The sequence below is a fragment of the Carcharhinus amblyrhynchos genome, chromosome 1, assembly GCF_965287045.1.
Source record: "Carcharhinus amblyrhynchos chromosome 1, sCarAmb.v2.hapA, whole genome shotgun sequence".
NCBI classification, from domain to species: Eukaryota; Metazoa; Chordata; class Chondrichthyes; order Carcharhiniformes; family Carcharhinidae; genus Carcharhinus; species Carcharhinus amblyrhynchos.
In genome coordinates, this window is record NC_137324.1 from 180,147,218 (window position 1) to 180,173,640 (window position 26,423).

Below are 26,423 nucleotides of genomic sequence, written 5' to 3' on the forward strand. Positions count from 1 at the left end.
CGTACATTGTGGAAGCCATGCAGATGCTACAACGGATGAATGAACATCGCTCGACAATCACCAGGCAAGACTGTTCTCTTCCTGTTGGGGAACATTTCAGCGGTCACGGGCATTTGGCCTCTGACCTTCAGGTAAGCGTTCTCCAAGGCAGTTTTCATGACACACGACAGCGCAGGGTCGCTGAGCAGAAACTGATAGCCAAGTCTGGACAGCCTCAACCGGGATCTTGGGTTCATGTCACACTATCTGTAACCCCCATGACTTGCCTGGCCTTGTAAAATCTCACTTATTGTCCTGTCTGGAGACAATACACATCTCTTTAACCTATGCTTAACCCTCTCTCCACTCACATTGTCTGCACCTTCAAGACTTGATTAGCTATAGAGACTCGCATTCTAATCAGTATTCTGTAAACTGAGTTTGTATCTTTATATGCCCTGTTTGTGATCAGAACTCCCCATTCACCTGACAAAGGGACAGAGCTCCAAAAGCTAGTTGTGTTTGCTACCAAATAAACCTGTTGGACTTTAACCTGGTGTTGTGAGACTTCAAACTTAGGAATAGGCAATAAATGCCGGCCCAAACCAGTGATACTCTTATCCCATGAAAGAATTTTAAAAATCTAAAGCACACAAATATTGAGCTCTGGTGGACTGGATACAACCGTTAGCTGTATTTTGATAACTATGAACACTAAATGCTGGTGACAATGCGAATGTACTTAGCAGCAGAATCCAGTCTATATTGAAAATGGGGATTTAGTTTTTGACAAAAGCAGGCTTCAGTTCATAGGAAGTAAAAATTACTAATTACTAATGATACACTTGCTACGACATCCATTTAGCTTATATATTTTATATTTTTATATTATATATTTTGTAAGGAGCAATGAATCTTCAGGGTCTAACCCTTATGTTTTGACAGCTGATATGTAGAATCATACAGCGCAGAAGAGACTCTTTGGTCCAATGAGTCCACACCGGCCTCAAATACATCAACTCTGTCCATGTCCCTCAATCAGGTCGTCCCTCAGTCTTCTCTGCTCCAACGAAAACAACCCAAGTCTACGCAACCTCTCTTCATAACTTAAATGTTCCATCCCAGGCAGCATCCTGGTGAATCTCTTCTGCACTCCCTCCAATGCAATCACATCCTTCCAATAATGTGGCGACCAGAATTGCACACAGTACTCCAGCTGTGGCCTCACAAAAGTTCTATACAACTTCAACATAACATCACTGCTTTTGTAATATATGTATCAATTGATAAAGGCAAACGCCTTTCTCACCACCCTATTAACATGTCCTTCTGTTCTCAGAAATTTGTGGACAAACACGCCAAGGTCCCTTTGTTCCACAGAAGTTCCTAGTGTCCTACCATTCAGTACTTTCTTGTCAAATTATTCCTTCCAAAGTGTATCACCTCTCACTTTTCAGGGTTAAATTCCATCTGCCACTTTTCCAACCATTTGACCATTCCATCTATATCTTCTTGTAGCCCAAGACACTCCACCTCACTGTTAACCACCTGTCCAATCTTTGTGTCATTTGCAAAACTTATTAATCCTATCCCCCACAATCAATGTTATTTATATAAATGACGAATAATAGGGGGCCCAACACAGATCCCTGTGGTAAGCCACTGGGCACTGGCTTTCAGTCACTAAATCAGCCTTCTGTCATCACCCCCTGTCTCTTTTGAATCCACTTTGTCAAATTACGCTGTATCTCATGTGCATTTATTTACCTTCTTTACAAGTCTCCCATGTGGGACCTTCTCAAAGACTTGGCTGAAATCCATATAAACTACACTGACAGCACTATCCTCGTCCACACATCTAGTCACCCCCTCAAAAAATTCAATCAAATTTGTTAGGCATGACCTCCCTCTGACAAAGCCTTGCAAGATTCTTTAGTTCCTAATGGAGGTAATCAACTTTTCTGAGAGAAAAAAGAAAATAAGTTTTGAATGTCTCTGTGAAGTTAGTGCTCGAAGCACTGGATCATTAACCTAAAAGTTTCACACAACAATTATGTTGAGATTACATTTAAGGTTCATGAGAACGGCTTAATTCTCAAAACCAGTGAACAAGAGTAAGTATTAAACGTCTGCTTTGCTGTGTGAGTGCATTGGTTTGTGTTGAGCAAGGTTTATCAGCTCGTGGATTTGTATCTAGTTGGAGCAATGAGTGCAGAGAATCTGATGAATTGAGTGAGTGGTTGTTTCTGCTGAGCAGAAATGTAATATTAGGAAGCACATTGAAACAGGAAAGTGATAATGTGAGAGTATTAAATCTATTTGTCATTTGAGTGTCCAGCAGTAATTACATCAATTCCTGTAAGTACCAGCCAAGATGTGGATATGCCGGCGATGGACAGGGGTAAACACAGTAAAAAGTCTGACAACACCAGGTTTCAGTCCAACCGATTTATTTGATCAGCTGAAAGCTAGTGAGTTTACTATCAAATAAATCGGTTGGACTGAAACCTGGTGTTGTCAGACTTTTTACAGTACCAGCCAAACCAGAAAAAATAATTCCTGAATTCAATGTGAAAACTCGAGCAGAAAATATGCTTCATTTTAAAATTTAAACAAACCATTTCTTCTAAATCAGCTAATGCCCTTTACCACAGCAAAATTTTGATGTTTAGAGGTTGAACCAAATAACTAATAAATAAATTAGAAAAATATATATAACATTTAAGACAATTAATAATATTTTAAATAAGCCCAGTAACATAATGAGTGTGAACAAGCTTCAAAATTATTCTGAATAAACCCCCCCCCACACTCCCGCAATCAAATATCTTTACATACACACTCCCACTTGCACATACCTGTGAGCCTGACATTATTTTCAGAGTTGCCTGGGGAGCTTTGTCTTCGTTCATACTATTAGTCAAGAATTCACTATCTTTGTTTACCATGTTGAATAAACTGGAAGAGGAGGAAAAGGATGTGAAACAGACACCAATGACAGCAGCAGTATTCCAGGAATATGTGCATCCTAATAAAAATTTATTTTTTTCACATACTTTATAATAGATTTTCTACCATTTGGAAATACACTGTGATTCAGTATTTTAACCAAAATGATTTACTTCTCAATGGTTTATGCAATTTGAGTAATATAAACCTTGATTTTTGCATCAACAAGAGGTTAATATTGAACATATATTACAACAAACAAACATACAGCCCCAACTGAACTAGATAATACAAGAACATAATTAATATGGAATATTGTGTTCAGTTCTGGTCACCTCACTACAAGGAGGATGTGGAAGCATTGGAGAGAGTGCAGAGGAGATTCACCAACATGCTGCCTGGTTTGGAGGGTTGAGGGAGCTGGGGCTTTTCTCTTTAGAGGGGAGGAGGATGAGAGGCAACTTAATAGAGGGTTATAAGATAACGAGGGGGATAGATAGAGTGGACATTTAGAGACTATTTCCTCGGGTGGATGTAGCTGTTACAAGGAGGCATAACTATAATGTTCATGGTGGGAGATATAGGTGGGATGTCCAAGGTAGGTTCTTTACTCAGAGTGGTTGGAGTGTGGAATGGACTGCCTGCTGTGATAGTGGAGTCGGACACCTTAGGAACTTTCAAGTGGTTATTGGATAGGCACATGGAGCACACCAGAATGATAGGGAGTGGGATTGCTTAATCTTGGGTTTGGACATAGCTCGACACAACACCAAGGGCCGAAGGGCTTGTAATGTGCTGTACTGTTCTATGTTCCATGTACAAGAGATAGGAACAGGAATAGATTACTTGGCCTGTCTGTTTTGTCATTCAATACAATTACAGCTGATATTGGACTTCACTTTCCTGTCTACTTCCCATTTCCCTAGATCTCCTTAGATAAAAGTCTCTGTCCTAACCACAACTACATTCAATAATGGAGCATCTGCATTTCTCTAGGATAGAGAATTTAATGATTCACGACTCGAGTGAAGAAATTTCTCATCTCATTGTTAAATGATCGTCCCCTTATCACAACACTATGCCTTGATATTCTGAACTAATCAACAAAGGCATACAATTTCTGTATCTATGCTGTAACGTCTCTTTAGAATCTTGGATGTTTCAATGAGATCACCTCTCATTTTTCTAAACTGCACCGAATGTAGGCCCAGTTCACTCAGTCTCTCGCCAAAGATCAACCTTCGCAATCCAAACCCTAAGAAGCTCAGCTGAACTGCGTCCAATGCAGGTAATCGGTTTGGACCCCCTCCTCCCCCACACTTTGGGGTGGAATGGCAGCACAGTGGTTTAGCATTGCTGCCTTATAGTGCTAGAGACCTGGGTTCAATTCTGGCCTCGGGTGACTGTGTGTGGAATTTGAACGTTCTCTCCGTGTCTATGTGGATTTTCTTCGGATGCTCTGGTTTCCTCCCACCATCCAAATATATGCGATTTAGATAGACTGGCCATTTTTAATTGCCCCATAGTGCCAGGGAAATTAGCAGGGTAAACGTGAGTTATGTGGACAGGGCCTGGGTGGGATTGTTTGTCAGTGCAGCTTTAGTGACCCAAAGGGCCTCTTTCTGCATTGTACGGATTCTGTAATTCTATCCACTTCCTGCCCAAGATGGAAGAAAGTTTAATCATCACTTCCCCACCCTTAAAATAAAGTTTATTTATTAGTCACAAGTAAGGCTTACCTTACCACCGCAATGAAGTTACTGTGAAATTTCCCTAGTCGCCACATTCTGGCACTTGTTCAGGTCAATGCAACTAACCAGCATGTCTTTCAGACAGTGGGAGGAAACCCGAGCACCCAGAGGAAACCCACGCAGACACAGGGAGAACGAGCCAACTCCACATAGACAGTAACCCAAGCCAGGAATTGAATCTGGATCCCTGGTGCTGTGAGGCAGCAGTGCTAACCACTCTACCACACCTACTCCCATTCCAACATAGTCTGTGTCTATATATGCCCTGTTTGTGAATTCAATTCCCTACTCACCTGATGAAGGAGCAGCGCTCCGAAATCTCTCAATACCAAATAACCCTGTTGGACTTTAACCTGGTGTTGTGAGACTTCTTACTGCACACACCTACTCCTATCAGCCTAATAGAGGCTGGTGGGGTGTACCTCAAGTGGCCAGTGAAATGGTGGGATTCCTGCCTGAGGCCTTACCCGCACAATTATGAAATTGTTTCTGGTCTGGGCGGGTTCTCATCCTTTCAATTTTACCAGCTCCCTCTGCTCTTTCAGTGTGTGGGTAATAATGATCAGCAGGTTTACTTATAAAATATTAAAACAGATGACTACAATAGAATATTTTTAATATCAAAAAGATTATAACAATGCTGTATATTTGCAGGGTACAAGTGAAGGGTGACATCTTATTACACCTCAAATTCAGAAACAAATGACAGTTAGTCAATACCCTATAGCAGAAGGGCAGTAAGTAATCTTTTAAAAGTTTTCAATTTATCAGTTGCCATATGCAATGCATGTTCCATGCAACCCTAGTTCACAAAGCTACTCTGGTGTCAATTCACACAAACACTATCCTATCCAAGGCAACAACTTTAACAGTGTACACCATCCAACAACCCAACCTGTCATGAACATATTGCACACCCTATCCAACCTCCATACATTGCACTGCAATGCACGTGCACACCCCCCCATCTGTTCACATCAACTCTGTGCCCCAACAAACTGCACCACCCCCACACACACCCCATCCAAATCCCACACACCATCAACTCCTATGTTTCTACGGAAACATTCTCAGCCCTTGCAGCTCAACAAAGTGGTAAATTGCCCAGGTACGTCCTGTACACAAAATGTGGAGATGTCGGCATTGGACTGGGGTAACTACAGTAAGAAGTCTCTCAACATCAGGTTAAAGTCCAACAGGTTTATTTGGTAGCAAAAACCACTAGCTTTCAGAGCCCTGCTCCTTCATCAGGTGAGCGGGAGTACCGTTCGCAAACAGGGCATATATAGACACAAACTCAATTTACAAAATAATGGTTGGAATGTGAGTCTTTACAGATAATCAAAACTTAAAGATACAGACAATGAGTGGAGAGAGGGTTAAGCACAGGTTAAAGAGATGTGTATTGTCTCCAGCCAGGACAGTTAGTGCGATTTTGCAAGCCCAGGCAAGTCGTGGGAATTACAGATAGTGTGACATGAACCCAAGATCCCAGTTGAGGCCGTCCTCGTGTGTGGAACTTGGTAGGCGTTCTCCAAGGCAGCCTTCACAACACACGACAATGCAAAGTCACTGAGCAGAGACTGATCGCCAAGCTTGCAAAATCTCACCAACTGTCCTGGCTGGAGACAAAACACATCTCTTTAACCTGTGCTTAATCCTCTCTCCACTCACATTGTTTGTACCTTTAAGACTTGATTATCTGTAAAGACTTGCACTCCAACCATTATTTTGTAAATTGAGTTTGTGTCTTTATATGCCCTGTTTGTGAACACAACTCCCACTCACCTGATGAAGAAGCAGCGCTCCGAAAGCTCGTGGCTTGTACTACCAAATAAACCTGTTGGACTTTAACCTGGTGTTGTGAGACTTCTTACTGTACGCAAAAAGCAGGACAATCCAACCTGGCCAATTACCACCCAATCAGTCTAGTCTTGATCATCAGTAAAGTGATGGAAAGGGCCATCTACAGTGTTATCATGCAGCACCCATTCAGTGATAACCTGCTCAGTGATGCCCAGTTTGGATTTCACTAGGGTGACTCAGCTCCTGACCTCATTACAGCCTTGGTTCAAACATGGACAAAACAGCTGAATTCCAGGAGTGAAGTAAGAGTGACAGCCCTTGGCATCAAGGCCACATTGACCAAGTGTCAAGGAGCCCCAGCGAAACTGGAATCAGTGGGTATCAGGGAGCAAACTCTCCGCTGGTTGGAGTCATACCTGGTACATAGGAAGATAGTTGTGGTTGTGGAGCTCCAGGACATCTCAGCTCCAGGAGTCCCTTAGGATAGTGTCCTAAGCTCAACAATCTTCAGCTGCTTCATCAATGACCTTCTCTCCATTACAAGGTCAGATGTGGAGATATTTGCCAATGAATGCACAACGTTCAGCTTCATTCGCTACTCCTCAGGTACTGAAGCAGTCCATGTTCAAATGCACCAACATTGGACAAAATCCAGGCTTGGCTGGATATTCGCACCACACAAACGCTAGACAATGGTCATCACCAATAAGACACATTCTAACCCCTGCCCCTTGACATTCAATGGTGTAACCTCACTAAATCTCCCACTGTCAACATCCTTGGGGTTATCATTGATCAGAAACTCAACTGGACTCAACACATAAACACAGTGGCTACAAGAGCAGTCAAAGGCTAGGAATACTGTGGCGATTAACTCACCTCCTGATTTCCCAGAGCCTATCCACCATCCACAAGGCACAAGGAAGGAGTGTGATGGAATACTCCCCACTTGCCTGGATGAGTGAGCTCCAATAACACTCAAGAAGCGCAACACCATCCAGGACAAAGCAGTCCGCTTGATTAGCACCATATCTACAAACATTCAATCCCTCTACCACTGATGCTCAGTAGCAGCAGTGTGTACTATCTATAAGATGCACTGTAGAAATTTACCAAAGATCCTTAGACAGCAGCTTCTAAACCTATGACCACTTCCATCTAGAAGGATAAGGACAGCAGATAAATGGGAACACCACCACGTGCAAGTGCCTCTCCAAGCTACTCACCATCCTGACTTGGAAATATATCACCGTTCCTTCACGGTCACTGGGTCAAAATCCTGGAATTCCCTCCCTATCAGCATTGTGGGTCAACCCATATAATATGGACTGCAGCGATTCAAGAAGGCAGCTCACCACCACCTTCTCAAGGGCAGCTAGGCAACCAGCAATAAATGCTGGCCAGCCAGCGATGCCCATGTCCCACAAATGAATAAAAAAAGCTCACACTGGTAACAAACTCTCTTCTCTCTCAGAAACCTAATTCAAAGCATCTGCTTAATTATTGCTGACATTTCCCTTCCTCATCTGTCTCAAATCGCCACTCATAGCTACTCCCCTTTTCTCTTCGTTTCATTACTATTTATTTCCACCTTCCATTTACCTGCCCCTTAATTGTTTTTGATTTTCCTCTCCAATTCCCATCTATTCACCTCTGTCATTCAATCTCAATTCTCCAACCCACCAATGCCCCAGGCATTAACTGTCTCCTGAAAATCAAGAAAAATCATGGGGATTAAAAATTATTGCATGTTTTAATTCACGAAAATCTCAAAGATTCTGTTACTTAACGTGTCTTAATAACTCTACCAGTCCTTTCCTATATCAAAAATATAACAAATAAGCAATGCTGCATCTGTGCTGGGTAAAATGTGACACAGGCACTTTTCTGGAATGTGCAGAATGCAAATAATATGACAAGCTACTGAAAAATAATGACTGCTCTAAACTGAGACTGTGATCTGTGACTACTCCTCAGAGGCTAAAACAAAGTAGCAACGTACTGCATTTTTAGATAATCAACAGCAAGTCTCACTAACAGGTTATCAATTGTTTGGAAGGTTGTGGCATGCCAGAATGGGTGGATTGAATAGAACAACACCTTAATCAGCAAGACATCTCTAAATATTTTGAAAAACAATGTAAGCAATCTTTAACAATTGCATCAAATATGTTGGAATTCAAATAATGTTCCCCAAGGTTAATTGACCAATTAACACCAGTCTAGTATTGCGTGGGCCAAAACAAAACATACAGACCTTTCTCAGACACCCAGTCTGTTCTAAACTGGCAGGTTTATGCTGACAATGTGCTTTGTGTGATCTTTGATATTAACCTCTCACATGCTGATTTTAGAAAAAATTCAACACAGGCAAAATGTGCGTTTTAGTTAAAGGGAGAGTAAAGCCACTGCAAGTGATTACTGTAAGAAGTTTAAATATACTAAATCCATCACTAGACTATGCTAGGAACTGCATAAAGACTACCTTGCAGAAATAACAGTGGAAGAAGTAGGGTATTAACATGGAGGCGGGACTTTGCTTGATTACAACAAGGAAAGACTATACAAAAAACAACAAAAAGCGTTACTCAATAGCAGGAAGGAGAAAATGAAGAGAAATCACTTTAATGGGACAAGGACAGTGAAGAAAACAGAAGTTACAGCAAGTCTTCATCAGAATCCAACCTGCATTTCCTACACCTGGAAGGACAAGGTCAGCTGACAGAAAGGGAACATCACTTGCAAAATCAGAACAAATGCTCTCTTACTGCAGGTTATTTTGAATCTTCAGCAGATGCAAAGAGATGACAAATAAAAGTATGAGCCTAAATGACTGAGTCAACACCAGTTGTTGCTGAAAGTTCAGGGGGGTAAAATTCACTTTTAAAGCTACAATTGGCATGCTGGTTAGATTATGGTGTCTCTTTTAATGGCAGGTATATTGTATCATGTGATGAACAATGTATTAATACGAAGCTGTGTTTAAACTAGTTTGAGCTATAGTTAAACTTCTGGCCTGAAAGGAACAAAGTTAATCCAAAGTGTTGCAAATTGAAACGTGTTAGGTGAGTTCAATTTGCAGGTCAAGTGTATCCAACATTTTAAAATTGTTTTGCATTAGTCACAAAGTATAATTTGAAAATGATGCACTTCAAAGAGTTGACAATGACTTGGAGCTCAGTTTACAGGTGAGCACACACACACCATTGGCATAATAGAGCTCAGTGACCGACTTGGAGTGAATTTGGTTTTGGATTGAAGGCAGCATAGGTTGAACAGTTTCCTGTTTGTTCTGTAAATCATCTCCATGCTTATGGATAGTTGATGGAGAGGAGGTGGAGTACTGCAGTGAGGATGGGGCAGCATGGTGGCACAATGGTTAGCACTGCTGCTTCATAGCACCAGGACCTGGGTTCGGTTCCCGACTTGAGTCACTGTCTGTGTGGAGTCTGCACATTCTCCCCATGATTGCATAGGTTTCTTCCGGGTGCTCCGGTTTCCTCCATGGTCCAAAGATGTGCGGGTTAGGTGAATTGGCCATGCTAAATTGCCCCTTAGTGTCAGGAGGACTAGCTAGGGTAAATACATGGGGTTATACAGATAGGGCCAGAGTAGGATTGTGGTTGGTGCTGACTTGAAGGACTGAATGGCCTCCTTCTGCACTGTAGGATTTTATGAGAGGGTTGGTGCAAGGATACAGCCTTGTTTGACCCCAGTCTTCATGGAAATCAAGATGGTTCTCTTGGTGAGGACTATGGCTTGCATGCCATCATGGAATAGGGGATTGTGACAAATTTCTGAGGGCAATCAAATTTTGATGAGGGGAGCTATTTGCAGACTGGGATCTCAAACCCAAAACTAAGGTCACAGATTACAGGAAGATCACTGTCTTTCTGTAAATTTCAAGACTTGGCAATCTACAGCAGGCACCTCAAAATGATGGAGAACAATCACCAGCACTGCCTCCAACCGCTGAGAGGAGCCCCTCTCTGATCTTTTCTCTGTTACATCGAATTTTGCTGCTGCTTACAGCTCTCATTGTGACCTGGACACCTCCATTTACTATGCTGCAAATTCCCCTCCCCAACCCTCACTTCTGTCCCTCACCTTTATGTTCCCCATCTTGTTATTCTATTTTTGATCTCTTCATGGAGTACAGGTAACCCAGAGAATATGATACTGAACATATCCTACCAGGTTGGTATAATCTAATTGACTAAACATGTAAATTTAAGACTTGGTATCAGAATGCATAACTATGAAGGTAAAACCTTAATTGATTCACTAATGTCCTTCATCCTACTACCGTTAATAGCTCTGAGCTCAATATGATCACACACACGCACACACACAATATATTTTGACTCTTAATACCCTATGAAATAGCTTACTTAGCAAGCAATGTAGTTGTAAAATCAAGGCAACCACCTTTACCTTCTCAGGGTAACTGGCGATGAACAATAAAATAGCCTTACCAACATCATCCAGATTTTGAGAACATAAAGTATTACAATCCCACTATCTTTTGAAACTACCAGCTTCCTTTTCCATGCTGCTTACATGAGGACCCCTTTCTCCATTTCCATTGTAGTTATCCTGATGACTTTACTTTTTTAACCAATGCTTCTGAAATTTTCCTTTTTCCCTCTGCGATATCCATGTCAATTGTTCCAGTAACCCAAATCCAGATGTTGTTCCTTGAATCTTCCCATTAAACTGTAGGAGATGAAATACTAAACCAATTAGCTCCTCTCACACTACTGTCAGAGCCCCAAACTCCCCAATTTCAAACAGTGATGAAGTTCTTGTTCCAATCTAATATATTGCATTTTCTGCTAATGGCGATGCCCTCTCTTCACTGTGAAATCAAATGCAGTTTTAAAAAAACCACATTGTTCAGTTCTATCAGAAAGTATGATCCTGACCTCCCTTTGGCTCACTATGTTGCTTCTTGTCCCTACCCACTCTGACCTCCCTGTCTTTGGTCAGATGACATTAAATGCAAGCAAACTATATACGAGTTTGCTTGATTGACACCACTGATTTCAATATGAACTCTCTCGATTCCAAATGCATGTGGTTGTAATATGTTCAACTCATAGGATATTAAGTAAGGTTACTTCAAAAGCATTTCCCTCCTCCTAGTGACCTCTACTGCGACTTGCTGTGGGAACTCCAACAACTCCCAATGACATACCATCTTGAAATGGACATATATTCAACATATATTCACAAATGGGCATATAGTTCCTTCATCAATATCCTGAAGTTTCCTGCTGAACAGCATTGTGGGATCACCACCACCACCACCAGGACTGCGGCACTGGAGAAAGTTCACCATCAGGGAAACTGGGGTCTGGCATTAAATGTGGCCATGCTATTACAGTCCATTTACTACATTAACAACCTGCCTTTTTCTTATTCTCACACATTTCAAAATTTCAACTTACACCTTAACATTTGTCTTTTTAAGAACATAAGAAATAGGAGCAGGAGTAGGCCATCTAGCCCTCCGAGCCTGCCCCGCCATTCAACAAGATCATGGCTGATCTGAAGTGGATCAGTTCCACTTTCCCGCTTTCTTCCCATAACCCTTAATTCCCCTTGCCTACCAAACACCTATCTACCCGTGACTTAAATATATTCAGTGGGGTGGCCTCCACCACTTCAATGGGCAGAGAATTCCAGAGACTCACCACCCTTTGAGTGAAGAAGTTCCTCCTCAACTCTGATCTAAACTGCATCCCCCCCCACCCCCTTATTTTGAGGCTGTGCCCTCTAGTCCTGCTATCCTTTCTAAGCTGGAAGAATCTCTCTACCTCTACCCTATCTATCCCCTTCATCATCTTATATGTCTCTATAAGATCCCCTCTCATCCTTCTAAACTCCAATGAGTACAGACCCAGTCTATTTAGTCTCTCTTCATAGTCCAACCCCCTCATCTCCGGTATCAGCCTAGTGAACCTTCTCTGCACTCCCTCCAAGGCCAATACATCCTTCCGCAAATGCGGCGACCAAAACTGCACACAGTATTCCAGTTGCGGCCTCACCAGTGCCCTGTACAGTTGCAGCAAGACCTCTCTGCTTTTATATTCTATCCCCCTCGCTATAAAGGCCAGCATCCCATTCGCCTTCTTGATCACCTGCTGCACCTGCAGACTGGGTTTTTGCAATTCGTGCACAAGGACCCCCAGGTCCCTCTGCACCGTAGCATGCTGTAGCTTTTCACCTTTTAAATAATAATCCCTCCTATTATTATTATTATTTCTACCAAAGTCTTTTTAAGTCTTAGTATCACTTACTTCAGTGATAATATTTTATACCAGTGAAATTTTCTCTTTTTAAAATCATATGGTCATAAAATAGCAGATTAGGCCATTTGGCCCCTCTAGCCTGCTTTGCCATTTAATCAAACATGACTAATCTGACTGTGGCTTCAACTCATTTTTCTGTCTACCCCATAACTCTCTTGTAGAATAAATGTCCATGTAACTCAGTCTTGAATCTGTTCAATATCGAATGTACCAAAGACAAATGACTCAGATGAAATTTCTTCTAATCTTAGTCTTAATTGGAAGGCCCCTTATTTTTAAACTGTGTCCCATTAGTTCTGGATTCCCCATAGGGAAAACATTCTCTCAGCATTTACCTTGTCAAGCCTCCTCAAACCTATTTCCTTTAACAAGATCATTTCTCATTCTTCTAAATTCCAATGATTATATGCTAACCTTTCCAGGAATCAGTTTACTGAACCTTCTCTGAACTGCTTCCAAAACAAGTATAGCCTTCCTAAGTAAGGAGGCCAGAATTGTACACAATACTTCAGATGTGGTCTCACCAATGCCCTGTCCAGTTGTGGAAAGATTTACCTACACCATCTCCCTTGCAATAAAGGCCAAATTCAAATTACCTTCCTAATTACCCGGTGTATCTGCACACGTATTCTTTGTGATTCATGTACAAGGACATTCAAATCCTCCTGTAGCATGGCATTCTGCAACCTATCTCTATTTAAATAATATATATTACTTTTAATTCTATAGGCCAAAGTAGACCAACCCACATTATACACTACCCATCAAGCTTTAGCCCTCTCACTTAATCTCTCTACATCCCTTTGCAGACTCTTTGTATCTGCCTCACAACTTGCTTTTCTACCCATCTTCGATCATCAGCTAATTTGGCTGGAATAGTCAGTTCCTCCATCCAAGTTACTGTTGATTGTAAATAGATGAAGGCCTAGTATTGATCATAAAGCATCTTGCATGTCATGCAAAAGGTTTGCTCCCTCTCTGTGATTTCCATATCTGCTGATTCTTGCTGTTCTCTCCCTTTCTCCTTTAAGTTTTTAAACACTTTACTGAAGTGCCGGTCATTTTTTCAGTCTTCAGCCCTGAAAAACAGTTACATATCCAAGATGTCAGTTCCTTGATTTTCTTTTTCCAAATTCTTTCTGACCTGCTACATTTTCCCAGTATTTTCTCTTTCCATTGCAGACTGATGTTGGTTACATTTTGAAAAAAACTACAGTAGCCAATCCAGCATGGTTTGTAGTGCAGTCAGTAACCATCTTGGGATTACAATTAGACATGTTTTTTCCAAATGTTGAAATTTATTTGTAATCATATTACCATGGCTGGTTTTCCCCACATACTTTATGATGTGAAGCTTACCACATAATATCAAAACTCCCTCTTAAGCAAACTTGTCTTGAAAATACTCTGTTGGTTGGTCATGACAACAAATGAGTCAAGCCCATGTGATATGAAGTCTGAGTGAAAAAGTTTAAGAAACATGGTTTAACAAAAACAGCAAGTCGGGGTAAACGATTGTTTTTCAGATAGTAGCATGATCAACAGTAGTGCCAGGCCCACTATTTTCTTTTGTACAAGTGATTTGGATATTGGAATAGAGCAAAATTTCAAAATTTGCTGATGACACTGTACTTGGAGCTATCACAAAAATGAGGATGATGCTAATCAACTGCAGCAAAACACAAAATAAGCTAGCAGAATGGACAGAAAAGTGGCAGAAGGAACTCCGTATAGAGAAATGTGAAGTGATACACTTTAACAAAAGGGAGAGGGAGGTTTTTAAATGCCATAGTTCTAAATAATGTTCAGGAACAGAGGAATGCTGGGCCAGAATGTGCATAGATCTTTGAAGATGTCAGGACATAATGGAAGAGTAAATTAGCAAAGCATATGGGATCCTGGATTTCATTAGGCCCTGAGGACAAAAGTTGGGAAGTTATGTTGAAACTTTATAAAATTCTGATTAGACCACAACTGAAGTATCATGTCCAGTTCTGCTTATCACACTTTAGGAAGAATGTAAAGATCCAGAAGGGGAATGGCTTCAGTGGTGAGGAAATTTAGCTACAAGATTAGTTTGGACAAACCAGCAGTGCTTACTTTTGAGCAAAGGAGGTTGAGAAAAGTTCTGATAGAAGTGTACAGAATTAAATAAGATAGACAAATAAAAGTTGCTCCCATTGGCTGATGTACAAAGCCTGGGGAACAGAAATGTAAAGTTTTGGGCAAGAGACATAGGTGGAATGCAAGGAGGAATGTTTTATGCAGCGAGTGATAATCACCTGGGACACTGTCTACAATGGTAGTGAAAGCAGAGACAATCAAAAATTTCAAACAGAAATTTGATATGTACTTGAGCAAAATAAACATGGAGAGCTTTGAGGCCAGTAGGGAATAGGATATACTTGGTAGTTCTATAGAGAGCTGACATGGACTTGATGGACTGAATGGCCTCCTTTTTGGAATGGTTATGACACAGAAGGAAGCCCATTGTGTCTGTTCTGGTTCTCTGAAGGAGGAATTCAACTATTTCCATTCTGCTGCCTTTACCTGATAGCCCTGCTTTTTTTTCCCTTTCAGATAATAATGCATTTCCCTTTTGAATGCCTCAATAGATCCTGCTTCCACCACACTTCCAAGCAGTGCTCTCCAGATCCGAACCACTCACTGCGTGAAAAGAATTTTCTTCATGTCACCACTACTTCACGTGTCAATTATCTTATTTGTGCTCTCTCATTCTTGTATCCTCCACAAATGAGAACAGTTTTTTCCCAGCTACTCTGTCCAGACTCCTCGTGATTTTAGAACATAGAACACTACAGCACAAACAGACCCTTCGGCCCACAAGTTGCGCCGATCACATCAATACCTACTAATCCATAGACCTATCTATAACCCCCAATCCCATTAAATCCCATATACTCATCCAGAAGTCTTTTAAAAGACCCCAGCGAGTTCGCCTCCACCACCACTGACGGCAGCTGATTCCATTCACTCACCACCCTCTGAGTGAAAAACTTACCCCTAACATCACTTTTGTACTTGCCTCCTTGCACCTTCAATCTGTGTCCTCTCGTAGCGACCATTTCAACCCGGGGAAATAGCCTCTGAGAATCTATTCCTCTCAACATTTTATAAACCTCTATCAGGTTGCCTCTCAACCTTCGTCTCTCCAGGGAGAAGAGTCCCAGCTCCCTCAACCTATCTTCATAAGGCATGCCTCCCAGTCCAGGCAACATCCTTGTAAATCTCCTCTGTACCCTTTCAATAGCTTCTACGTCCTTCCTATAGTGAGGCGACCAGAACTGCGCACAGTACTCCAAGTGAGGCCTGACAAGGGTCTTATAAAGTTGCAGCATTATCTCCCGATTCCTAAACTCAATCCCTCGATTAATGAAGGCCAGTACACCATACGTCTTCTTGACCACATCCTCCACCTGCGAGGCCGATTTAAGAGTCCTGTGGACCCGGACCCCATGATCCTTCTGCTCTTCAACACTGCTAAGACTCCTGCCCTTGATAGTGTACTCGTTCATCCCATTGGTCCTGCCAAAATGGACGACTACACATTTATCCGCGTTGAAGTCCATCTGCCACTTCTCCGCCCAGTCCTGCATCCTATTTATGTCCTGCTGCAACTTCTAACATCCTTCCAGACCATCCACAACACCACCGACCTTTGTGTCATCGGCGAACTTACTAACCCATCCCTCCACTTCCTCATCTAGGTCATTTATGAAAATGACAAACAGCAAGGGTCCTAGAACAGATCCCTGGGGCACTCCACTGGTGACTGACCTCCATGCAGAAAAAGACCCATCTACAACCACTCTCTGCCTTCTGCAGGCAAGCCAGTTCTGGATCCACAAGGCCCCTTGGATCCCATGCCCTCTCACCTTCTCAAGAAGTCTTGCATGGGGGACCTTATCAAACGCCTTGCTGAAGTCCATGTACACCACGTCCACTGCACTTCCTTCGTCAATGTGTTCAGTCACATTTTCGGAGAACTCAACTAGGCTCGTAAGGCACGACCTGCCCTTGACAAAGCAATGCTGACTATTTCTGATCATGCCAAACCTCTCCAAATGCTCATAAATCTTGTCCCTCAGAAGCCTCTCCATCAGCTTACCAACCACTGAGGTCAGACTCACCGGTCAGTAATTTCCTGGGCTATCTCTGTTCCCTTTCTTGAAAATAGGAACCACATCCACAATCCTCCAAAACCTCTCCCGTCTCCATTGACGACACAAAGATCATCGCCAGGGGCTCTGCAATCACCTCCCTCACCTCCCACAGTAACCTGGGGTACATCGCATCTGGTCCCGGCGACTTATCTATCTTGATAGAATTCAAAAGTTCTAACACATCCTCTTCCTTAATATCCACATACTCAATCTTTTCCATCTGCTGCAAACCTGTAGCAAAATCTCCCAGATCAGTTTCCACCGTGAATACTGAGGCAAAGTACTCATTAAGCACCTCTGTCATTTCTTCTGGTTCCACACAGACCTTTCCCCCTTCACCTTTTATAGGTCCTATCCCTTCTCTTTTCATCCTTTTACTTTTCACATATCTATAGAAGGCCTTGGGATTCTCCTTAATCTTACCTGCCAAGGCCTTCTCATGACCCCTTCTGGCTCTCCTAATTTCCCTTTTAAGCTCCTTTCTACAATCCTTATACTCCTCAAGATCCTTAACATCTCCTAGCTCCCTGAACCTTTTCCTCCTGACTAGGTTCACCACAGCCTTCGTGCACCACGGTTCCCGCGACCTACCAAAACCTCCCTGTCTCATCGGAACGTTGTCACGCAGAGCTCCAGACAAACATTCCTTGAATATCCGCCACCTTCCTTCGGTACTTTTCCCCAAGAACGCCTCCTTTCAGTTTATTTGTCCAATTAACTTCCTGATGTCTTCGTATTTCCCCATCAGATCTCTTCTCAAATCTTTCTTCAAGGAAGAGATTTCAGTTTCTCCAATGTCTCTAATATCTCTGTGTAACTGAAGCTCATCCCGGGAACCATTCCTGTGAGCTCTCTCTGCTGTCTTCATATCTTTCCTAAAGTGTAATGCCCAGGACTGGACGCAATGTTTCAGTTGAAGCCTAACCAGCATGTCATGCAGCTTTAACATAACTTCTTTACCTTTGAACTCTATTCCTTATTGATAAAGCCCAAGGTATGGAATGTTTTATTAACTGCTCTCAACACACATTCGTTAGCACTGCTGCTTCACAGCGCCAGAGACCCAGGTTTGATTCCCAGCTTGGGCCACTGTCTGTGTTAAATTTGCATATTCTCCCCGTGTCTGCATGGGTTTCCTCTGGGTGCTCCAGTTTCCTCCCACGCTCCAAAAGACATGCTGGTTAGGTGCACTGGCCGTGCTAACTTCTCCTCAGTGTACCTGAGCAGACATCTGAGTGGCAATTTGGGGATTTTCACAGTAACTTCATTGCAGTGTTAACGTAAGCCTTACTTGTGACACTAAAACAAATAAATAAACTTGTTTTGACACCTTCAATGATTTATGTGCATATATACCAAGGTCTCTCTGTTCCTGCAAATCCTTCAGTATTGCACCTTTTATTTTATGGAAAACCTCGGTGGGTCTGACGGTATCTGTTGGAAGACAGCAGAGCCAACATTTTGAATCTAGATGACCCTTTGTCAGCTCTGACGAGGGGGTCATCCAGATTCGAAACAGTGGCTCTATTTTCTCCCCATAGATACTGTCAAACATGCTGAAATTTTCCAGCATTTTCAGTTTTTCAGACTCCTGCATCTGCAGTATTTTGCTTTTACCTTTTAATTTTCTTGGGGAAGAGTACAGAGAGGCAACATAAAATAATCACTTCACTGTACTAAATTTAATAAGACCATGAGAACAGGAATAGGCCATTCGGCCCCTCAGGTTTGTTCTGCCATTCAACAGGATCACGGCTGATCCAACATTCCTCACATCTACATTCCTGCTTTTTCCCTGTAACCCTTGATTCTCTTAGCTGATCAAAAATCTATTTATCTCAACCTTAAAGATACACAGTGACTCTGCCCCCACAGCTCTCTGTGGCAGGGAGTTCCAAACACTCACAACCCTCTGAGCAGAAAATATTCTTCCTCATCTCAGTCCTAAATTGGCACCCCTATATTTTGAGACTACCCTCTCTGGTCCTAGGCTCTCCCATTAGGGGAAAACACCCCTAGGCAGCACAACAGCACAGTGGTTAGCACTGCTGCCTCACAGTACCAGGAACCTAGGTTCGATTCCTGACTTGGGTGACTGTCTGTGTGGAATGTGCATGTTCCCTCTGTATCTATATGGATTTCCTCTGGATGCTTCGGTTTCCTCGCACAGTCCGAAAGACATGATGGTTAGGCGCATTGGCCATGCTAAATTCTCCCTCAGGGTACCCAAACAGGCACCAGAGTGTGGCAACTGAGAGATTTTCAGAGTAACTTAATTGCAGTGTTGATTAAGCCTACTTGTGACAATAATACTTTAAATTTTAACATCCTCTCAGCATTTACCCTGTTAGGCCCTTTAAGAATCTCCACTACAAATGTGCCTTCAGTCTGAAAAAGAACTGTTTACCACCACATTTTGTTTATTGTCACTAAGACAATGTATTTTAATAACTCTATAGTTAGTATTTAAACTTATTAATATCCACTGGTTGGTTTTGTTCTAACTTGTTGCTGCCCTCTCTTCTGATGCTAGGCAATTAGGAGCGTTTTCCCACCCAGTTAATAAAACATCAGCGCATGTAATACAACAATGAGATATGGAAGGTTAATGAAGGACGTAATGTGTGATTGTTAGGTGGCGTGTATAGTGACCACAGATTAATGCAAAACTCCATAGCAACAATCAGTGAAGGAAATGGTCATACGAACAGTGATAATGAGCACGGCAAGGTCCTTTAGGTTGTTCACAAAGTGCATTACTATTAAAAATACATGTGACTGGTTGCCCAGATAAAATATTAACATTTGAATAACTTATAGATTTTATGAATGGATGGCAGATGTGGCTGTTATTTAAAATGGGGGATTAATCTGCTGACTTCAAATTATTTTTCCCCTGTCCCATTATGGTCAGCATCATTGAGGTTTTGAAAACATATTTAGTGCAGAAAACATACATACTTCACAATATTTCAGTAGTTAATAAAATAATAGCTTTGGTCATTTTTGTAACTATTTTCCCACAGATTCATTCAGATACATGGACACTCACAACACCATTACTTTATTTAATCAAACAGGAACTGCAGTTTAAATAATTTGAAGTTGCTTAATTCACATGAATAATTTTAATTGAAATTATGTAAAATAAAGACTTCCTATGAAATGTATTAAAATTTAAAATTTGTATTACTGGATGATTCAATATTTTTCAGAGCAAAAATGGTTGTGCTGGTGGAATGTTGCTAATGTACCAACAATAGTACTCAGCAACTTTTAGAGACACCATAGAAAGCACATTCTTTCTGGTTGTATCACAGCTTGGTATGACTCCTTCTCTGCCCAAGACAGCAAGAAACTATAAAAGGTCGTGAATGTAGCCCAGTCCATCACACAAACCAGCCTCCCATCCATTGACTCTGTCTACACTTCTCGCTGCCTCAGAAAAGCAGCCAGCATAATTAAGGACTCCATGCACCCCGGGCACTCTCTCTTCCAGCTTCTTCCATCAAGAAAATTATACAAAAGTCTGAGATCACATACCAACCAACCAACTCAAGAGTAGCTTCTTCTCGGCTGCCAGACTTTTGAATGAACCAACCTCGCATTAATTTGAACTTTCTCTACACCCTAGCTACAACTTTAACACTACATTCTGCACTCTCTCTTTTCCTTCTCTATGAACTTTGCTTTGTCCACACAGCGTGCAAGAAACAATACTTTTCACTGTATACTAATACAATGTGACAATAATAAATCAAATCAAATATTGTAATATGAAAAGAACTGTACACAATAGTAGGGAGATGGTAGTAGATTTTTCTACACGTAACAAATAGACTACAACAAAGACACCTTTGTCAATTGTATACAGCAAGTAGGCATTAACTGGGGATTCACTTGTGTGCCTATAAATAGGGATGGGCATCAGCTATGGCTCAGTTGGTAGAACACACTCCTGAATAACAAGTTTCTGGATTCAAATCCAGAAGCTGGATTATATACACCAAGGGGGGCAGAGCATGCCAGGGAATTTTAGACCAGTCAGTTTAACCTACGTGGTAGGAAAATAATGGAATCCTCAGTAAAGGTGAGAATAGAAGAACACGGAGAAAAAAAAACAGCAACGAATAATCAAAAGGGAAAATCATACTTAACCAACCCTATTCAACCTTTGGAGGAGATAACAGGTATCATTTATCTCGATTTTCAAAAGTTCTGCTAAGGTGCCTCTTAATAAATGAGTGAATAAGGTCAGGGATTGCAGAGTCAGAGGACAAGTAGCAGAATAGACCATGACGTAACTTCAAGACCTCATGGTCTTGGGAGTAAAGAGTAGTTATTCATAAGAGTGGCAGAAGACAGAAAGTGATGTAGATCATTCAGTCCCTTAAATTTTTTCTGCCATTCAACCAGATAATGGCTGCAACCCAATTCGCTATACCCACCTTTGCCCCATATAGAGTCATAGAGGTTTACAGCATGGAAAAAGGCCTTTTGGTCCAATTTGCCCATGCCGCCCAGTTTTTACCACTAAGCTACTCCCAGTTACCCGCGTTTGGCCCATATCCCTCAAACCCATCTTATGCATGCAACTGTCTAAATGCTTTTTAAGAGACAAAATTGTGCCCGCCTCAACTACTGCCTCTGGCAGCTCATTCCAGACACACCACGCTGAGTGAAAAAATTTCCCCTCTGGACCCTATTGTATCTCTCCCCTCTCATCTTAAACCTATGCCCTCTAGTTCTAGACTTTTTGGGAAAAGATGTTGACTATTATTTTATAGATCTCTACTAGAACACCCCTGAGCCTCCTATGCTCCAGGGCAAAGGAGTTTCAGTCCACCCATCCTTTCCTTATAACTCAAACCATCAAGCCCCAGTAGCATCCTAATGAATATTTTCTGCACTTTTTTTAGTTTAATAATATCCTTGCTATAATAGGATGACAAGAACTGGACACAGTATTCCAAGTGCAGCCTTCCAATGTCTTGTACAACTTCAATAAGATGTCCCAACTTCTGTGTTCAACGTTCTGACCAATGAAACCATGCCGAATGCCTTCTTCACCATCTTGTCCACCTGTGATTCCACTTTCAAGGAACTAAGAACTTGTACTCCTAGATTTCTTTGTTCTGTAACTCTCCCCAACGTCCTACCCTCCCATTAACTTAGTAGGTCTGATTCGATCTACCAAAATATATCATCTCGCAGTTATCTAAATTAAACTCCATCTGCCAATCATCAACCCACTGGCCCAATTGATCAAGATCCCGTTGCAATCCTAGATAACTTTCTTCAATGTCCATTATGCCACCAATCTCGGTGTCATCTGCAAACTTACTAACCATGCCTCCTATATTTCATCCAAATCATTAATATAAATGACAAATAACAGTGGAGCCAGCACCAATCCCTGAGGCCACAATGCTGGTCACAGGCCTCCAGTTTGGAAAAACAACTCTCTACAACCACCCTCTGGCTTCTGTCGTCAAGCCAATTTTGTGTCCATTTGTTTACCTCACCCTGGATCCGGTGAGATTTAATCTTATGCAACAACCTACCATTCAATACCTTGTCAAAGGCCTTGCTAAAGTCCATGTATTGTATCACATTCTTCTGCCCCTTCCCTCCCCACAATCTCACTAAGGTGTTCAGGCCCTGCTTCCCCCAGTATTGCAGGCTCCAAACATTCCCCATTGCTTCAAAACCGCAATTCAGAAGTTCTGCTGGACTACCAGATGGAAAAGATGTGATTGGAAATATGGTATGATACCTGCTGCAGTCAAATAATTCACTGCCACTCACTCTGATTATTTACATAATAATGGTCACTTGGACACAGTGCTGAGGATGACTGTCCATTGAGCTAGACTGCAGCAGGAAGACAATGATGGCAAAGGGAAGGAAAGAGATTTCATAACTTTTATTTATGTAGAGCTTTGAACTATATAGGCCTTAACTATAATTTTTCAAAATTATCTCGTTTGTGGAGCCATTCCTTTTGATTGGAAGATTGCTTATGACTTAAATGAAGAGATAGAGAGTAATATATCAATGTTTTCTGATGGTACCAAGCTAGGTAGAAAGGTAAGCTGTGGGGAGGATACAGAGAGGTTGCAAAGAGATATAGACAGATTAAATGAGTGGGCAACAAGATGGCAGATGAACTTTCATGTAGAGAAACGAGAAAGTTTTCATTTTGGTTGTAAGGGTGAAAAGCAGTATATTTTTTAAAGGTGTAAAACTTGCAAGTGCTATTCAAAGAGACTTGGGTGTGCTTGTACAAAGAACACAATGTATGTGAAGCAAACAGTTAGAAAGGCCTTTATTGCAAAGGGATTATATAGAACATAGAAACATACAGCACAGTACAGGCCCTTCAGCCATCGATGTTGTGGCGAGCTATGTCCGAACTCAAAATCAAGTTATCCCACTCTCATTCTGGTGTGCTCCATGTGCCTATCCAATAACCGCTTGAAAGTTCCTTAAGTGTCCGACTCCACTATCACAGCAGGCAATGCATTCCACACCTCAACCACTCTCTGAGTAAAGAAAATTGGAGTACAAAAATACAGAAGTTTTGTTAAGTTGTCGAGGGTTTCAGTGAGACTACAGCTGGAGTACTGTGTATACCTAGCTTGGTACCATCCACAAATATTGATACATTACTCACTATCTTTTCATTTAAGTCATAAGCAATTTTCCAATCAAAAGGAATGGCTCCATAATCGAGATAATTTTGAAAAATTATAGTTAAGAACATAAGAACATAATAGGAGCAGGAGTAGGCCATCCAGCCCTTCGAGCCTGCCCCGCCATTCAATAAGATCATGGCTGATCTGTCGTGTCTCAGTTCCACATTCCCGCCCTCTCCCCATAACCCTTAATCCCCTCTCTTATCAAAAACCCATCAACCCGCGTCTTAAAAATATTTAGCGAGGCAGCCTCCACCACTTCAACGGGCAGAGAATTCCAGAGATTCACCACCCTTTGAGTGAAGAAGTTCCTCCTCAACTCCGTTCTAAACCGCACCCCCTTTATCTTGAGGCTGTGCCCCCTAGTCCTACTGTCCTTTCTGAGCGGGAAGAGCCTCTCCACCTCTATCCTATCCATCCCATTCATCATCTTATACGTCTCAATGAGATCTCCCCTCATTCTTCTAAACTCTAACGAGTACAAGCCCAGTTTATTCAGCCTCTCCTCATAGCTCAACCCCCTCAACTCCAGTATCAGCCTAGTAAACCTCCTCTGCACTCCCTCCAAGGCCAAAATATCCTTGCGTAAGTACGGCGACCAAAACTGCACACAGTACTCCAGCTGCGGCTTCACCAATGCCCTATACAGCTGCAGCAAGACCTCCCTACTTTTATATTCAATCCCCCTCGCTATGAAGGCCAGCATCCCATTAGCCTTCCTGACCACCTGCTGCACCTGCAGGCTGGGTTTTTGCGACTCATGCACAAGGACCCCGAGGTCCCTCTGCACCGTCGCCTGCTGCAGTTTTTCGCCCCGTAAGTAATAGTCCTTCCTACCATTATTCCTGCCAAAGTGGACCACCTTGCACTTGCCAACATTAAATTCCATTTGCCATTTCCTGGCCCATTCGCCCAGCCTATCTAGATCCTTCTGCAGACTCTCCGCGCAATTTACTGTTCCACCAATCTTGGTGTCATCAGCAAATTTCGACACCATACACTCGGTTCCCTCCTCCAGGTCATCTATATAAATGGTAAATAGCTGAGGCCCCAGCACCGACCCCTGGGGCACTCCACTAGTCACCAACCGCCAATCCGAATAGCACCCATTAACCCCCACCCTCTGTCTCCTATTTGACAACCAATCCTCTATCCACGCTAACACCCTACCCCCAACTCCATGCCCCCTTACCTTCTGCAATAACCTCTTGCGAGGTACCTTGTCAAACGCCTTCTGAAAATCAAGAAAGACCACATCCACCGGTTCTCCTCTATCCACCGCCCTAGACACATCCTCATAGAACTCCAATAAATTTGTCAGACATGACTTCCCCTTAACGAAACCGTGCTGCGTCTGCTCTATCAAGCAATTTCCCTCAAAATGCCTCGCTATTTCCTCCTTGATGACGGATTCTAACATTTTACCTACAACAGACGTTAAACTAACCGGCCTATAATTCCCCGCCTTTTGCCTGGCACCCTTCTTAAACAACGGCGTAACATTAGCCGCTTTCCAATCTTCCAGTACTTCCCCGGAATCCAGCAACGTCTGGAAAATAACCACCAAGGCATCCACTATCACCTCCGCCATTTCTTTCAGAACCCTCGGATGCATTCCATCCGGTCCTGGGGACTTGTCCACAATCAGTCCCTCCAGTCTGTCGAGCACCGCCTCTCTAGTAACAATAATGTCATTGAGACCCTCCAGTCCTACCACCTTTCCATCGCTAACACCCGGCAAATTATTCACGTCTTCCTCTGTGAAGACCGAAACAAAAAAGTTATTCAAGACCTCAGCCATTTCCCCATCCCCTACCCTAAGTCCCGCCTCTCATCCTCTAAGGGTCCAACGTTCACCCTAGCCAGCCTCTTCCTTTTTATATATTTATAAAAACTCTTGCTATCCTTTTTTATATTAAGCGCTAGCCCAGCTTCATAGTTTCTCCTACCCTTCTTTATCAACTTCTTTGTCAATCTTTGTTGACATTTAAACCTCTCCCAATCCTCCTCTCGCCCACTACTCTTAGCTACTCTAAACGCCTCCGCTTTTAATTTAACACTTTCCTTCACCTCCTTCGTTATCCACGGCTTATTACCTCTCCTCCTACGGTCCTTTTTGACCATCGGAATAAATTTCTGCTGAGCACCAAGAAAGATCTCCTTAAAGATCCTCCACTGCTCCTCAGCAGACCTACCTTCCAACGCGCTCCCCCAGTCAACATTCGCCAATTCTTCTCTCATCCTACTGTACTCCCCTCCGTTCAAACAAAGGACGCGTGTCCGGGAACCCACTTAGTTCAAAGCTCTGTATAAATAAAAGTTATGAAATCTCTTTCCTTCCCTTTGCCATCATTGTCTCCCTGCTGCAGTCTAACTCAATGGACAGTCATCCTCAGCACTGTGTCCAAGTGACCATTATTATGTAAATAATCAGAGTGAGTGGCAGTGAATTATTTGACTGCAGCAGGTATCATACCATATTTCCAATCACATCTTTTCCATCTGGTAGTCCAGCAGAACTTCTGAATTGCGGTTCTGAAGCAATGGGGAATGTTTGGAGCCTGCAATACTGGGGGAAGCAGGGCCTGAACACCTTAGTGAGATTGTGGGGAGGGAAGGGGCAGAAGAATGTGATACAAGTTGCTATTTGTCCTTATTCTGCCATCATTTCCCCCTGCTAGCTCCTGTCTTTTCTGTTTTGAGCATGTAAGCTGTAAGTTTCTGCTTGCTAAAATTAATGGA

At 42.3% G+C, this 26,423-nt stretch overlaps 1 protein-coding gene across 6 annotated transcripts in view; it reads right to left on the reverse strand.

The window, feature by feature from the left end:
* The window catches only part of LOC145348133 (sodium/hydrogen exchanger 9B2-like), a 121,287-nt gene that overhangs the window by 46,454 nt on the left and 48,410 nt on the right, over positions 1 to 26,423 (reverse strand). For all 6 annotated transcript variants that reach the window (XM_080196298.1, XM_080196306.1, XM_080196333.1 and 3 more), the window contains one exon: positions 2,838 to 2,937. In XM_080196298.1, the coding sequence (XP_080052424.1) occupies positions 2,838 to 2,937 (100 nt within the window). The remainder of the gene's footprint in view (positions 1 to 2,837; positions 2,938 to 26,423) is intronic.